A 16,464-nucleotide genomic window follows, 5' to 3' on the forward strand; every position below is an offset into this window, starting at 1 on the left:
ATGTCGATTGAAGATGATTTTTCAGAACATACCCGAATCCTTAAATAACCCTTTAAAGAAACGGTTTGAACCGCCGTCTGGTCGATTACAACAACCGCTGTCAACCACCCACCAGGTCCTCCTCTGTTGACACGTATGATAATCGACTCATCAACCGCTCGCGCCAGTTACAACACTCAAATGGCTCGGCCAACCGTCTCTGAAAACCTCACCGCCTGAAATGGGCGGCTGGTCCCGACCGACTACTCAACCGCCCAGCAATAACCTCTGGCTTCTTAGACGGACCGTAGACCAACCGACTGAACCTACCGAATAACCCAACGATTGACCAACCGGCCAATCCAAAGACTAACTGGTCGCTAGACCAAACGACTTATCGGCCGCCCCATCAAGCGACCACCATCTGATTTCTCCAATCGGCTGAACAATGAATCATCAAGACGATTCAATGGTCGCCCCAACCAAGCGACTGAACTACTATTTACTTAAGTAGGCGACCAATTAACAGACCTTTTTTCGACCGACCTCCGTATCAACCGTCCTTCTTCGCGCGACTTCCTCTTTCGACCGACCTCCGTATCAGCCGTCCTTCTTCGCCCGACTTCCTTTTTTGACCGACCTTCGTATCAGCCGTCATTTTTCGCCCGACCTCCTTTTTCGACCGACCTCAGTATCAGCCGTCCTTCTTCGCCCGACTTCCTCTTTCAACCGACCTCCGTGTCTGATCTTATCTTGTCCGACCTCCGAGTCCGACCTGATCACGTCTGACCTCAGTGCCCGACCTTATCAGGTCCGACTTCCGTGCCCGACCTGATCACGTCCGACCTCAGTGCCCAACCTTATTAGGTCCGACTTCCGTGCCTGACCTTATTACGTCCGATCTCCGTGCCCAACCTTATCTTGTCTGATCTCCGTGCCCGACCTTATCATGTCCAACCTCAGAGCCCGACCTTATCTCACCGACCTGAGTACGTATTGCTTTTCCCTTCTTCGTCCTGACCGACCTCCGCGTCTGCCATCTCATCTTTCTTCGCCCGACTTTAGTCCTGACCGACCTCATCTTGCCCGACCTTCGTATCGGCCGTCATCTTTCCTTGTTCGACTTTCTTTTGCCCGACTTCTAGGCCGTTTGGCTTATATTCAGACCCATCCAGAATCCTACTGCCATCATTTATTATTATTATTATTTTTGTACTCAACAATTGTATATGTTAATATAATAAAAATATGGATATATAGCAAATGTTGTATACGATTTATTTGGTAGTGATTTAGAAGAAAATGATCAATATGAAGATTTTCAAGAGGATAACATCGTGAATGAAGATATTCAAACGCAAGCTCTGGTTGACTTAAATCCCAAACTTAATGTGAAAAGATTAGAGATATGTGAAAAATATTATTGATAGTGAGATATTTTATCTTCTTATTTTATTTTTCCAAATATATATATAAATATTATATTAAAATAAATAAGAACATAAAATAAAAAACATCATAAAAATTTTCTCAAAAAATAACTAAACACACGTTTTTCATTCAATTGTTAGATTTTTGTTGTCAATTTGAATTCTGATAAATTTAATTTAATAATTGTTATAAAAATAATTTATCAGAATTCAAATTGACAAAAAAATCTAACAAATATAAACCTAAAACAATATTTTATATGTCAAAAAAAATAATATTAAATGATAAACATATAGATATTAATAAACTATATATGTATATAATATAATATTAATAAATCATACAATTAATATACTTCCATATTAATAATTATATCTTGTATTTATAACTAATTATTATTGATAAAATATATGAATAATTGTCCAATCATTTATATTAACATAATTAAACAATTTTTAATTAAAAGTGTAAAGGTATAAGAGTCTTTTACAAATACTAATAATTTATTAATTATTATTTTTAGTGTTTCCGGCTAAGAGTAATTAGTGTATATATATAGATAGATAGTGAATAGGCACACACCTCCATGTAATAAAAGTATTTTTTTAAAAATATAATAAAATAGCAATATAATTAATAATTAATAATGGGGTCGAACCATCATTTTTAGTATATTTAAATGACGAGACACGATTGTAGTAGAACTTATTAGAGCCACTAATTAAATATTAAACAATTTGGATGATTTTCTACCATTCCTCACCAAATTAGGTTTTACATTAGTGGAGAATTCAGTAAAACGATCATTTATACTCTCTCCGTCTTACATATTTTGGATTATATATTAGTGTAGATACGAGAATTTAGGTAAAGTATAGTCAGTAGGTAATTAAAAAATGTATTAGTAGAAATAATTATTATTTAGTAAAAATAATTATAGATTTAGATTAAAATAATCAAATAGTTTAATTAAAATTGAAAAAATTATTAAATTTAAAATTTAAAATACGATTAAAGTATATAATTATATTATCTACTGATTAACAATCAAATTTATCTAAAAAATTAATCTAAAAACTATAATTCCAATATTTTCATCAAATATTGTTCACTTGATGTATTAGTATTATTTTGATTGTATAATATTTGAAATTATAGATAAAATAATATTTAAAATATTAAAGAGGACAATATATTTAGCAGTAATAATATACTAACAGTGTTAGTTTACATATTATTACATATAAAATAAATTAAATTTGTTTTTAAGACACTTGGATCATGATATTATTTTTTTATTTTTTTACTATATTTTACTATACTTATAAAAATACATTTTTTTTTTAAACATTTCATCCAATAACTATTTAATTACAAAATTAAAATCAAATATAAATAAAAACAAACATAAATTCATAAAATATTTTTTTTTAACAAAAAAATACACATATTTTTTCCAAAAATATTACTATATCACGTATATTCATAATTTTTATATTTTGTACATAATCTTTTTATACTGCACATAAAAAAATATTTATTCAAATTATCTTACAATACAAACACACGTTGGTGATATTTAAAATAAATACTTTTTTTCTTTTACCACACCACCCACATAATTTTTAACAATATTTTTCATTAATAAAACTTAATATTAAAAATATTACTTAGATAAAAACTAAAAAATCAAATATAAATTCAAACCAAATAAACTTTAAAGTGCGATTGTATAATTAATATATAGGCCATTTTTTTAAAAAAATTTGATTATAATTTGAAAGTAATTATTGATTTAAAATTTAATTTAAATAATATTTTATGTAATATTTTTATGAAATAAAATAATATATTTTATTAAAAATAGTGCAAAATAAATAATATTATTTTAATTTGAAATGCTAGAGAAAACAAACTCGTAGTAATAAAAATGTACATCGATGTTCATACATATTACATGCATGACTTTTATTAATACGAATTATATAATAAAATTTATATAAAATATTTTATTTTTTAAAATCAAAATATAATTATTATGTTAATGATTTACCCTAAAGTTTATAGAAAGTTGCAAGCTATAAATTGGGTAAGAATTATTTAAATTTAAAATAAAATTCTCAACCAAAAAATATTTATTATGTTTCGCGTGACTCTCTGTGTGTTTTAACGACGGTATAATATAAAGCCGTCATTTACAGCTAAACTTGCCCAAACTGTTCAAACTGTCGGTTACGATTTGTCAAAATATCAAACCGAAATCGAACTTTTCGAATGACGGTTTCGGTTACGGTTTGACGGTTTCGATTACGGTTTATAAACCGCTGGTTACGGTTTAAACCGTCGGTTTATATATACTCATTTTTAATATTTTTCTTTTTTATTTGCTATTTTTCTAAAAATTTGAATTTTATTTAAAAATAATTAAGTTTCATTTTAATTTTATTTAAATATATTTATTATTTATTTATTATATAAAAATCATATATATAAATAATTAATTAAATTTTTAAAATATAAAAATAATAAATATAGTAAATAATTAAATTATAAAAATATTATAATAGATAATAAAATAATTTAAATTATATAATAAAAAATTATAAAATATAAAATATAAAAAAAATATATTAATATTATTATTATTATATTTTAAATTTTAATTCTAAATATAATGATATTATTATAAAATACACACAATTTAACCCTACTGATTAATCAGGCATCACATCCACACTCCAGGCCCGCAGCCGCGCCTGAGCCTCCACAAACTGGTTCTCCCTCTTCCTTCCTTCTTCAGTTCTTCCTCAGTTCTTCTCATTTCTTTCCTTTTTTCTTCCAACCTCGGTCCTCTCCTCCTTTCCTCTTCTTCTTTTTCTGTGAGCATGCCTGCCCCTGCCATAGTTGAACCGGCGGTTTATGTTTTGAGAAAATTCCAAACCGAACCGCCGATTCATAAACCGTCGAACCGGCGGTTCGAACCGACGGTTCGAAACCGAATGGGCAAGTATGTTTACAGCGTCTGAGGCAGCGGCTTGGACTCTGATCGGTTCTGAAAGTTTCTGAGAGATTTTCTCTCGATTCAAAATTTCAATCAGTTTTCCTCTGAAATTCTGTGAAGCATTTCTGCATCGGAAGTCGATTTCAAGGATGAAGGGGCGGGGCAAGAGCAGGCACAATCGGCAACCAGTGGTAATATATATTTTCAACGTCTGTTTCCATTTTGTGCGCGCGGTTTGTTTGATTTAGGATTTTTTAATTTGTTGCAGTTTCGTTTCGAATTTTTGATGGAAATCTGTAGGAATTATGTCTAGAGTAGAACTAGTTTTGTTTGTCCTTTATGAGTTGAATGGGAGAAGAATTGGAAACAGGAATAGTTTTGAAATCAACCAGTGGTGATATGTGTTTTCAACATATGTTTCCATTTTGTGCGCGCGGTTTGTTTGATTTAGGATTTTTGTTGCAGTTTCGTTTCGAATTTTTGATGGAAATCTGTAGGAATTATGTCTAGAGTAGAGCTTAGTTTTGTTTGTCCTTTATGAGTTGAATGGCAGAAGAATTGGAAACAGGAATAGTTTTAATCAACCAGTGGTGATATGTGTTTTCAACATATGTTTCCATTTTGTGCGCGCGCGTTTGTTTGGTTTAGGATTTTTGTTGCAGTTTAGTTTCGATTTTTTATGGAAATCTGCAGAAATCATATTAGAGTAGAACTAGTTTTGTTTGTCCTGTGTGAGCGGAGTGGGAGAACAATTGAAAACTGGAATTTCTGTGTTTGTGTTTGTTAGAACTCGTGGAGGCGCGTGATGATGGTGCGGAAGTGGCTCAAGCTAGCGGCTACCGATTCCGATTACTCCGCCGACAGCGATTCCTGCTCCGGCTCCGAGCCAGAGAAAGGTCTTTTTGGATGATTCATATCTCCGTTCTCGGTTTGCTTTCACTTTTTTTAACTTGTTTACTTTTTGTTCAGCAGATTTTTGCCATTGGCCGAATAAATCAGAGTTGAGGAACCATGATCCAGATCAAACGCAGGTTAATGCAAATGGTAACGATTTCATATTTGGGATTGATAATTGATCGATGAGAACTGAGGCCTCTGGCTCTACCAGGGTATGTGCAACCACGTGGAATGTTGGGGGAATTTCTCCTCCAGATGACATAGATCTCGATAGTTTGCTGGACATTACTGAACCTGCTGATGTCTATGTAATCGGGTAAGCAGAGATGCTTAACATACCTCCAATTTTCATAACTATGTGGAGCAAGAAACTCATTCTGAGTTCTGTTGTATACTTGTATTTGTATGTATGTAATTCTGCAGCCTTCAGGAGATCATCCCTTTAAATGCTGGTCACATATTCGGCACCGAGGACAGCCGGCCTGTTTCAAAGTGGGAAAACGTAATCCGCGAAACTCTTAACCGTGTTCCTCCAGCAACTAAGTTCAAGAGCTTCAGCAATCCTCCTTCACCATCAAGATTCAAGGCATCAGAAGATGCACCCATCATCGAAGATGAAATTGTGCTCGAATCCGATAGTGATGTCGCCGAGGAAATCTTTCCACTTAATGATGATGACTTGAATGATCTTCATGAGACCAACAACAACAACGACTTCTTCAAGCCAGTGGATCACCAATCCATCCAATCTCCTCCGAAGAAGCTGAACAGATCAAACTGCTTAAGAATCGATGATCCTGCTGAAACCATGGAAGCCTCCAATGGCCAATACACGAAGAAGTTAACCAAAACACTTAGCGGCACAGAAAGGATGGGACTATGCTGGCCCGAACGACCCCTTCATCTTCTTCCTCAGCAGGTTTTGGAGAAACCTAATCCCTCTTTCAATGCTTCCAAGTCTTTCGGCTCGTGCAGCTTATATAAATCGAAAACCGACGCACCCCTGCTCTCTGATCTCGACCTCGAATCAGTTATATACTGGAGGAGAAGACCATCGTATGTTAAGATAGTCAGCAAGCAGATGGTTGGAATTCTTATAATGATATGGGTTCGAAGGAGCCTCCGAAAGCATATACAGAACTTGAATGTGTCGACAGTCAGCGTCCATCATGGGCTATATCGGGAACAAGGTAAGTTCTGCAAACTTCGACTCCAAGAACTTCACATTTCCACTAAATATCATCGATCTTTATCGAATATCATAATTTTGTGTCTTTCAGGGGTCAGAGGCGGTTAGCATGTCAATGCCAAACTATCCATACCCGTCGGACTTTCTAATGCCGTTGCCTGGAAATCTAATTAAGGAGGTTTGATTGTCTGTTTAGTTTGTTATTTGATATGCCATCATTATGACACCATTTGGTATAGGATCAAACAATATGTTTTTGTGCTTCTACCAAATATTTATGTTGACAAGTGCTTTTCAAGTTTTCGTTTTTGCTTCTAATTGCTTTTTTTTTGTGTGTGTGTGTGTGTGTTTTTTTTCATCTTTATTTCGGTACAATTAAAATAGTTTCTACCAGAAGCAGTGCTTACAGTAGCTTCTTGATTTTTATTTTTAAAATTTTTTTATTTTTATTTCTTCTTTAACCAATTTAATATGTACTAGATTGATTGGTTTCAACTAATACAACATGTTTTCTTGATTTTTTTTATATTTAAGGTTAGAAATTCCTTTGATCACAGAAATTATTTATTATGTTTCAAACATCTACCGTTGATATTTTTCTATTAAGGCTTTATTTGGTAACATTTTAACTATTCCATGGGATTCTTATTTTGAATTTTGAGGTCTTCGGAGGTAAGAGTAGAATGTAGAAGGATTTAGTGATGAAGCATTTTAAATTTCCTCCAACCTTTCCAAGTGATAATTTAACAATTTTGAGTGAATGATTTAAGTGGTTTTGAAAGATTTGTGAAATGGTGTTTTGGGTACATTGTTTTTTCCTTAACCATTACATAACGGGCAATGGTTTTAATAAAAAATATGCTGTCTAATTGCTCACCAAAGCCTTTCTCTCGGTCAGGTATGTAGGAAGATTGATGAATTTCCCAATGGGACTGATGTCTTGAAGCGCATTTTCGTTGGAGTTGGCGTTTATTACAATTACAGTGGTAGATTTGATTGCTTCGATGTGGATGATGACCCTCATGGTATGAGTTGGTGGAATTGGCAGGTGTGACTTTGCTAATGTTTTCTCACTTCACGTGCACATTCTTGTATAACTTAAAAGTAATTGTTTGCTTAAATTTGCAGGCCTGCACCGAGATGGTAATGCCTATGTCCAGTAGCAGGAATGGTAGCATGTTTCCAACATACGACTATAACTACTCTTCCACGGTAGAGTGGTCTTTCGAGAGTTATCATGTCAAGCCCAGACCTAACTGGATAACTACTGAATTTGGTGGACATGTATGTGCATATAAATATATATGTATATAATTATATATGCTCTTCTAATGTGATTTTTCTTGTTAGCCAACATACCAGTGAATGGAGAAAATGACCAATGTCGAACACAATAATTATATTGTTACTTTTTTAAGTACTATAGGCTAGAGTGTCACATGAGGGACTTCAAAAGTGATTAACCCTTCTTTTTTTCTTTCAATTTTTTCAATAATAAGGATTCAAGAAAGTTCTGGGAAACTTTGGAAGCAATATCATTTTCTCCAATGGGCTATTGGACCCCTGGAGCGGCGGCAGGTAAGATCTTTGTTGTTTATCTGTGTATGTATAATAGTCATCGACTACTGATTCTTGACAAAATTGATGATATTGTTGCAGTGTTTTGGAGTCTGTATCCGAAACCATTGTAGCTCTTGTAACAGAAAAAGGTAACTACACTAGAACCAGATTTCAATCCTTGCTGCCCTAATTAAACATCATTATTTTTCTTTTATCGTTGTTTCAATAAATATTATGCAATAAAATAAATCTTCTAGTGAAATAAGAGTTTGAGAGGTGTATTATTTCCATGCTTTTATGCATGTAGAGTCCAGTGGTGTATTTAAGTGTAATTATAAATTTACACAGATAACTTAGTAGTTTGGGTAGTTAGTAAGTGAGCTACTAACATTAAGGAGAGATTACGAGAGTTCAACATTTACGTCGTGTTGAAAGTTATATATATGTGTGTGTAAATTCAAACTGTGAGGTCCCAAATCACATGGTAGTATTGATTGATTCTTGATTGCATTTACAACAACAGTCAATGTGAAAATCCTGCATCTGTAAGTGTGAACTTGTTGAGTAATTTTTCAACTCCAAGAAAAAATTAGTGAAAGTTATGTGTCAGTATGTATGGTGTTTAATTATGTGCAAATTACATTCATATTATTGTCTTGGTTGGTTGGTAGGTGCCCATCACTTGGATTTGCGACCGGCAATTGCCGAGGATCCCGACTGGCTGCTGGAGCAGAGGGCTGTCGAAGTGAAGTTGATTCTTCAGCATATCGGTGGATTCAAATTTTAAGGTATGTTGCTTCTATAATTTGAGAAAGTTTACATCATATTTAGCAAAAAAAAAAAAAATATGGCAATTTCAGGTTGATGTTACTCATTCCGACACGCAAAAAATTTGTACATTTTTTGCGAGGGAGAGAGTAATATTTTTTGGTTTATCTCAAGTTGTTTTAAAATTCAAGCCCGATAGGCCCGACCTGATTCTGGATTGGGCTTGAAAACCCAAACAAAGGCATGGCCCGGTTTCAAATAATACCGGGCTATGCCCGCCCACATTTTTAATATTAAGTTTTAATTAAGTTTTTTATTTTTTTTTATTAGAAAATAAGTTATATTAGTCTAAAAAACAAGTTGGTATAAAATTTAGGAACAAAATTAATGCATGCAAGTCCCGGGATATGCAAGAAAATAAAATAAATGGAAAGCGTAACTTAAAAGAAAAAGTAGGAGATACTCCCTATGATGGGATATCCTTCGAGTTCGAAGGATATTCGCGGATCCTCTCGCCTCCCATAAGCTTTACCTACAAAATAAAAACACTTAAAAAACAAGTTAGTATAAAATTTAGGAACAAAATTAATGCATGCAAGTCCCGGGATATGCAAGAAAATAAAATAAATGGAAAGCGTAACTTAAAAGAAAAAGTAGGAGATACTCCCTATGATGGGATATCCTTCGAGTTCGAAGGATATTCGCGGATCCTCTCGCCTCCCATAAGCTTTACCTACAAAATAAAAACACTTAAAAAACAAGTTAGTATAAAATTTAGGAACAAAATTAATGCATGCAAGTCCCGGGATATGCAAGAAAATAAAATAAATGGAAAGCGTAAATTAAAAGAAAAAGTAGGAGATACTCCCTATGATGGGATATCCTTCGAGTTCGAAGGATATTCGCGGATCCTCTCGCCTCCCATAAGCTTTACCTACAAAATAAAAACACTTAAAAAACAAGTTAGTATAAAATTTAGGAACAAAATTAATGCATGCAAGTCCCGGGATATGCAAGAAAATAAAATAAATGGAAAACGTAAATTAAAAGAAAAAGTAGGAGATACTCCCTATGATGGGATATCCTTCGAGTTCGAAGGATATTCGCGGATCCTCTCGCCTCCCATAAGCTTTACCTACAAAATAAAAACACTTAAAAAACAAGTTAGTATAAAATTTAGGAACAAAATTAATGCATGCAAGTCCCGGGATATGCAAGAAAATAAAATAAATGGAAAGCGTAACTTAAAAGAAAAAGTAGGAGATACTCCCTATGATGGGATATCCTTCGAGTTCGAAGGATATTCGCGGATCCTCTCGCCTCCCATAAGCTTTACCTACAAAATAAAAACACTTAAAAAACAAGTTAGTATAAAATTTAGGAACAAAATTAATGCATGCAAGTCCCGGGATATGCAAGAAAATAAAATAAATGGAAAGCGTAACTTAAAAGAAAAAGTAGGAGATACTCCCTATGATGGGATATCCTTCGAGTTCGAAGGATATTCGCGGATCCTCTCGCCTCCCATAAGCTTTACCTACAAAATAAAAACACTTAAAAAACAAGTTAGTATAAAATTTAGGAACAAAATTAATGCATGCAAGTCCCGGGATATGCAAGAAAATAAAATAAATGGAAAGCGTAAATTAAAAGAAAAAGTAGGAGACACTCCCTGTTATAGGATATCCTTCGAGTTCGAAGGATATTCGCGGATCCTCGCGTTACCTTGTGCATCTAATAGCCTAGAACATAATGAACAATAATATATCAACAAGTTGAAGAATAATAATACCGAATAACTTAAGAAATTACATGATTTCAAATGAGGTATGTATGGTCTAATTAGTCAATCAAGATAAACAAACTTTCATATTAAAATCTTGAGTAATATATTAAATCAGAGATTGAAATTCAAATTACCATTTATGGTTTCCGGAACAGCCAAAGCAGCTTCTTGATCTTAAAACAGGAAGGATCGATCGATGCAAAATGATAAGCAATCGTAAGAACTCAAACTCGCATAAGGGCAGTACATGGAGAATTAAAAGAATCAGAAATGACTCACCAAGATTGCTTCGATCGAGATCCAAGAACACTTGACCCTCGCCCTGTCCTGTAAGCAGCCCCACCCCCACCTCTTCGTAATTCATTCCTCCCCACCCCTGCCTTGCCCTGCTCCAAGGCCAACTCGTACCCCACCCCTGCCTCTTTGTAATTCATTCCTCCCCACCCCAACCCCCCCCACCCCTGCCTCTTTGTAATTCATTCCTCCCCACCCCAACCCCCCCACCCCTGCCTCTTTGTAATTCATTCCTCCCCACCGCACCCCCCCTGCCCTGCCTGCTCCAAGACCAACTCGTACCCCATTGTCCCAAAATCATGAATATTTATAATGTAAGGGTTAACAGCTACTTTCCTTATTTAGTTTTTTTTAAATTTATTTGAAAACTTACCTTATTTAATTATAATAACGGCTACTTACCTTATTTATCTTTTTTTAAAATTTATTTGAAAACTTACTTTATTTAAATCTAATAACGGCTACTTATCTTATTTAAATTTAATAACGGCTACTTACCTTATTTAGCTTTTTTAAATTTATTTGAAAACTTACCTTATTTAATTTTTTTTAAATTTATTTGAAAACTTACCTTATTTAACTTTTTTTTTAAATTTATTTGAAAATGTACCTTATTTAATTATAATAACGGCTACTTACCTTATTTAAATCTAATAACGGCTACTTTTCTTATTTAAATCTAATAACGACTACTTTCCTTATTTAACTTTTTTTAAATTTATTTGAAAACTTACTTTATTTAACTTTTTTTAAAATTTATTTGAAAACTTACCTTATTTAATATCTTACCATAACTTATTTGAATTTTTTTTAAAAAAATTTATTTGAAAACTTACCTTATTTAATTTTTTACCATAATTTTAACTTTTTTTATATTTATTTGAAAACTTACCTTATTTAAACTTTTTTAAAATTTATTTAAAAACTTACCTTATTTAAAATTTTTTACCATAATTTTAACTTTTTTTAAAATTTATTTAAAAATTTACCTTATTTAAATTTCACATTTTACCATTGTACCCTCCTACCTAATAAAAAAATAATTTCTTTTTTTTTAATATTATATATATATATATATTTATATTTAAATTATATTTTATTGATTCTATAAAAATATAATATTTTATTTTGACATCAACATTGTTTGTTTCTCTCTCAGCTGGTGAGCACAAAACACAAAAGAAATTGGATGGGCAATTTAATTTCAGATTTTAGGGACACTCGATACCATTTATGTGCAAAGGGTTTTAATTATGTTTGTTTTGCATGCCCTGCATGGATGCTGCCTTATACGCCGTAAGGCTATTTTTGACACTTTTATCTGCCGGAAAGTTCGACGGAGTAAGATTTAAATATTTGGGCCCAAAGCCCCAAGCTAATTGGGTTTAATAAATAATAGTAATAGAGACACAAGTTTTCCATCTTCCAAATGTACTCCCAATTTTCTTTCAAAAGTTTTTCAAAGTAGGACTCATTTGTAATCATTTCTTTTAATTTCTCTCCTCTATAAATTATTATATTTATAAATATATGTTTAAAAAATTTTAATTTTTATAAAATCAATGTATATTAATCACATATATTTAATTTATTTATATTATATAAACTTTTATTATCTACAAATATATGTATACATATTGAATATATGCCATTGTATATAGTAATTTTTTAAAGTACTTAAATATTTATTATATATTTGTTTATTTATTATTATTATTTTATTATTTTTTATGGTGTGGGAACACGCAATTACTACGAAAGTGCGCACTGGATAAATTCTTAGCCGATTCTAATACCCTGCAAATTAAGGATCGACACGCAAAACACATTAGATGAATCATGTATGGCAGGTGACATGAAGCGTCGGAGGTATGAACACGTGACTTCACGGCAGTTACGAGCCACTGTGCATGATTTTGATTTATTAGGATAGAGACAAATTTGAATAACTAAACATGTCAATTCTAGAAGGATTTTTTTTTTTTTTTAATCGTTGTGTTCGCTCTGAGTGATCATAATATAGCCTTTTACATTTGATGCCCAATAGTAACTTTTGAAGTAAATAAATCTTGAATTTGTATGCATGTTTTCAAATATATTTTTGTATATTTTTATTCTTAAAAATGTTGAAGAAGTTAATAATTTTATATAAAAAATATTTCCTCCGTCCTGCGGAGGATGAAAACCTTTTGTTAAGGATACGGTATTTTAGATAGTATAGTTTATTAAGTTATTAATAATAAGCTAAGATAATATTTTATTATTTTTTATATGTGTAATGTTGTTGGTATTTTAAGTACTTTTACAATTATATCATTTTGTAGACAATAAAATTTTATATAATACAAATGAATAAAAAAATATATTTATTTATTTATCACTATCATAAATTAGTTTTAAAAAAATGAGAAGTTTTAAAGGTAGATTAAAATATTTGTTAATTGATGAGAGATACAGAAATAAAGGAATTTTGAGTGGATCCTACGTATAAGATGTTAGAAGTTTAATTAAATTGATTTATATTGGTTAAGTATGTTCAAGATTGATAAACTTGCCAAATATGGAAAGGGATCATCTTTTGTGGGATATACCAAAAAAAATGGGGTCATTTATAGCGGGACGAAGGAAGTATAAAAATAATGGGTTTTTTTTTTTGTATTTTTATTTTACTAGTTTTGAAATAACTAATAAAAATAATTGTTTGGTATAATTTATTAATCAACTTTTAATTATTCAATTATTCAATTTCCTTCTTTGAAAAGACCATACTTTCTAAAAACATTACATTACACATAACATTCCTCTTCCATATATATATATATACAACATTTATATACGATTTTCTTTGTTTTTTGTTTTTTATTTTTTTAAAAGAGCAAATTAAAATAAAGAAAAAAAAAACGATAGAAAAATAACCGGTATAACGAACAGCTACATAATCGAGCAAGAATTGGGATTTTCATCACTAAACATGAGCGTGTATTGTTCTTCGACCGGGTCGAGGTTGACTATGGTAGGATCTGTTGATGCCCGAACAAAATTTGGCGGTGCCTTCTTGTCATAAACCCCGGCCACGTACGGGTGCGCCACCATCGTGTAAGGCACATAAGGCCATGGCTCCACTTTTTTCCCGGTCTCTTTTGCCGCGGCCAAAACCTTTTTCGCATCCACAAATCCGTGGACCGTCGCCTTTTGTTGCTTCAAGTCCACATCCACCGATTTCGCCCCTATTTTATTTTTGAAATTATTCGTATACATATCAAACCGGCCCATGTAATTTCGATGCTATAAATTTTTACGATGTAAATATAATATATATAGAGAATTTTGAGATGAGAATTATATATGAAATGAAGTAAAATTGAATATCGTGTTCTTTTGTGGGTTTTACCATAATTTTTACTATTCAGGTTCTTATTTCCCTAAATAAATATTATATCAAACAATTATTTTTTTTTATGCTATATTAAAATTTATTTTATATTCAAAATATCACATTAATCTCTATTTATATCACATCAAATAATTATTCAAATTCAACTTTTTAAACCCACAAACACACCGGAAGTATTTTTTTATATATAGTTTTGATTTTAATTTGTTTTGCTATTCAATTTATTATTTTAAATATATATATAGTTATTATTTTGACCTAAAAAAATTAAATCAAGGAAAACTAAAAACAATCGTGGCTTTGTTTGTTTAGTGTTTTTATGTGAAATTTTTTTTATATGAGTTATAGAGAATTGTGTCGGTAATATAAAAAAGAATATTTTATGTTGAATATTGACTTTTTGAAATGATAAATTATATATTAGAAATCATGTCGGAAAAAAAAAATTGTGTGAACAAACTTGTATATTACTAGTAACGGTTTGGGAATCCAAAAAAAAAACAACAATAACATTATACAATGGCTTTGTTCTTTTATCCAAACTTTAACATATTTTTTTCAAAAAAATAATATACTCTACATACTTGTTATTTTTATATTACATATACAATTCTATGTACCGTTAATATATATTCTTTCAGAACAAACACAATTCACTTAGTATTTTTATTTTGATTTTTCGAATGAAACACATACTGAATACTCGGAGTCCCTTAACAATTTATCTATTTTTTTATTTTGGTCCCTCACATAACAGAATATCAATTTTTTTTTAGTAATTATATTATATATCTAACATTACAAATACCCTTCTAATTTATAATATATTACACAAATGTCATTTCTTTTATATCATACTATACTAATAAGATTAGTTTAGTCGTTTTACCTTTATTTCTACTACATTCCAATATGATACTAATATTTTCAAAACTCCATACAAAAAGTAAACGGATAGATAGATATGAGACGAAGGAAATATAATATTTTTATTAAAAATTAATAGTATATTTTTATAGAAAACGGATCATAGTAGAAAGTTAAAAACAAAAAATCTCCGGCCGACAAGGTATGATCCAGCGAGTTACCTTTGACGCCGGAGAGGGCTTTCTTGACCTTAAGAGCGCAGCCGTCGCAATCCATTCTTATCTTAACGGCCACCGTATTTAACTGTTTTTTCTTCTTCTTCTTCGTCTTGCTGCTCAACAGCTCCGACAAATACTCCATTGTTCCCGAAACTCCCATCTCTCTCTCTCTCTCACTCTAAATTCTCTCTCTCTCTCTCTCTCTCTAAATTTATATAACTTTAATTAGTTAATTTGGATTCTTCTTTGGTATCAAAGAATGTATATACATATACTAATTGAACTTTTTTGAAGCTTGTTCAATGGGGAGCTATATATACCCATACATGTATGTATTAATATATATATACTTATACATACACATATGTATATATAGATAGAGATAGATAGATAGATACATGTGTGTGTGAATTTGTGGAAGAGAGACAATAATGGAGGTGGGGTTTGAAGAAACTACAAGAATCTTCTCACTCTTGAATTCATTAAGGAGTGAGAGAGATGGGAGGGCCTCTTTTAACAAAAATATACTCCCTCCATCTCATAACTATACTCTGGGTTGTATTTAACACGGAATTTAAGAAATATTGATATTATATTAGTAGTGAGTAAAAAGTACGAGTAAAAAACTTTTTTGCCTTTGTGAGTGTATTAGTGTAAAAAATAGTGGCAATTGTGTAATAATAATGAAAAAATACGGATAATTTTATAGTGATATGGTTATTTATGGAAATGAGACTATAGCTTTGGGACAAACAAAAATGGTAAACAGGACTATTGTAGTGGGACGGAAAAAGTATATTTTTGTTAATTTAATTATAAATTTGGTTTTATATTCATAACTAATTATCTCTTATTTTTTACATATTTTGTTGGTTTTGTATTTTATAAATGAAAACATAATAATACCTCCATCCATCCGACTCTAAGGGTCTCGTTTATTTTTTACGTGTTGATATTTAAATATTAATTTTTATATCAAAATGTAATACAAATTTAAAACAAATTGCAAAAATACTTCCATTAGTGTCTTATAATACTAATAGAATGACATTTGTACAAAATATTATACAAATATAACGA

General features: G+C 31.4%; 1 protein-coding gene and 1 pseudogene across 1 annotated transcript; one reads left to right on the plus strand and one right to left on the minus strand.

The window, feature by feature from the left end:
- The first annotated feature begins 4,170 nt into the window (after window positions 1-4,170).
- Window positions 4,171-10,913, plus strand: LOC127248302 (type IV inositol polyphosphate 5-phosphatase 3-like; annotated as a pseudogene).
- A 2,891-nt stretch (window positions 10,914-13,804) lies between these two features.
- Window positions 13,805-15,699, minus strand: LOC127248216 (heavy metal-associated isoprenylated plant protein 24-like). The gene is made up of 2 exons (XM_051270435.1): window positions 15,388-15,699; window positions 13,805-14,132 (listed from the first exon to the last, which is right to left on the minus strand). The coding sequence occupies exons 1-2, from the start codon at window positions 15,542-15,544 to the stop codon at window positions 13,837-13,839; spliced, it is 453 nt and encodes a 150-aa protein (XP_051126392.1). The 5' UTR covers window positions 15,545-15,699; the 3' UTR covers window positions 13,805-13,836.
- Window positions 15,700-16,464: the final 765 nt, after the last annotated feature.

The sequence above is a fragment of the Andrographis paniculata genome, unplaced genomic scaffold (genome assembly GCF_009805555.1).
Source record: "Andrographis paniculata isolate CXL003 unplaced genomic scaffold, ASM980555v1 Contig33END, whole genome shotgun sequence".
In the NCBI taxonomy this organism is placed as follows: Eukaryota; Viridiplantae; Streptophyta; class Magnoliopsida; order Lamiales; family Acanthaceae; genus Andrographis; species Andrographis paniculata.

What these genes read in the sequence shown, in the direction of transcription:
- LOC127248216 (XM_051270435.1), bottom strand. Translation starts at nt 15,544, where the DNA reads ATGGGAGTTTCGGGAACAATGGAGTATTTGTCGGAGCTGTTGAGCAGC. An exon ending in AGCCCTCTCCGGCGTCAAAG is followed by an intron (nt 14,133 to 15,387) that starts GTAACTCGCTGG and finishes AAAATAAAATAG; the next exon opens with GGGCGAAATCGGTGGATGTG.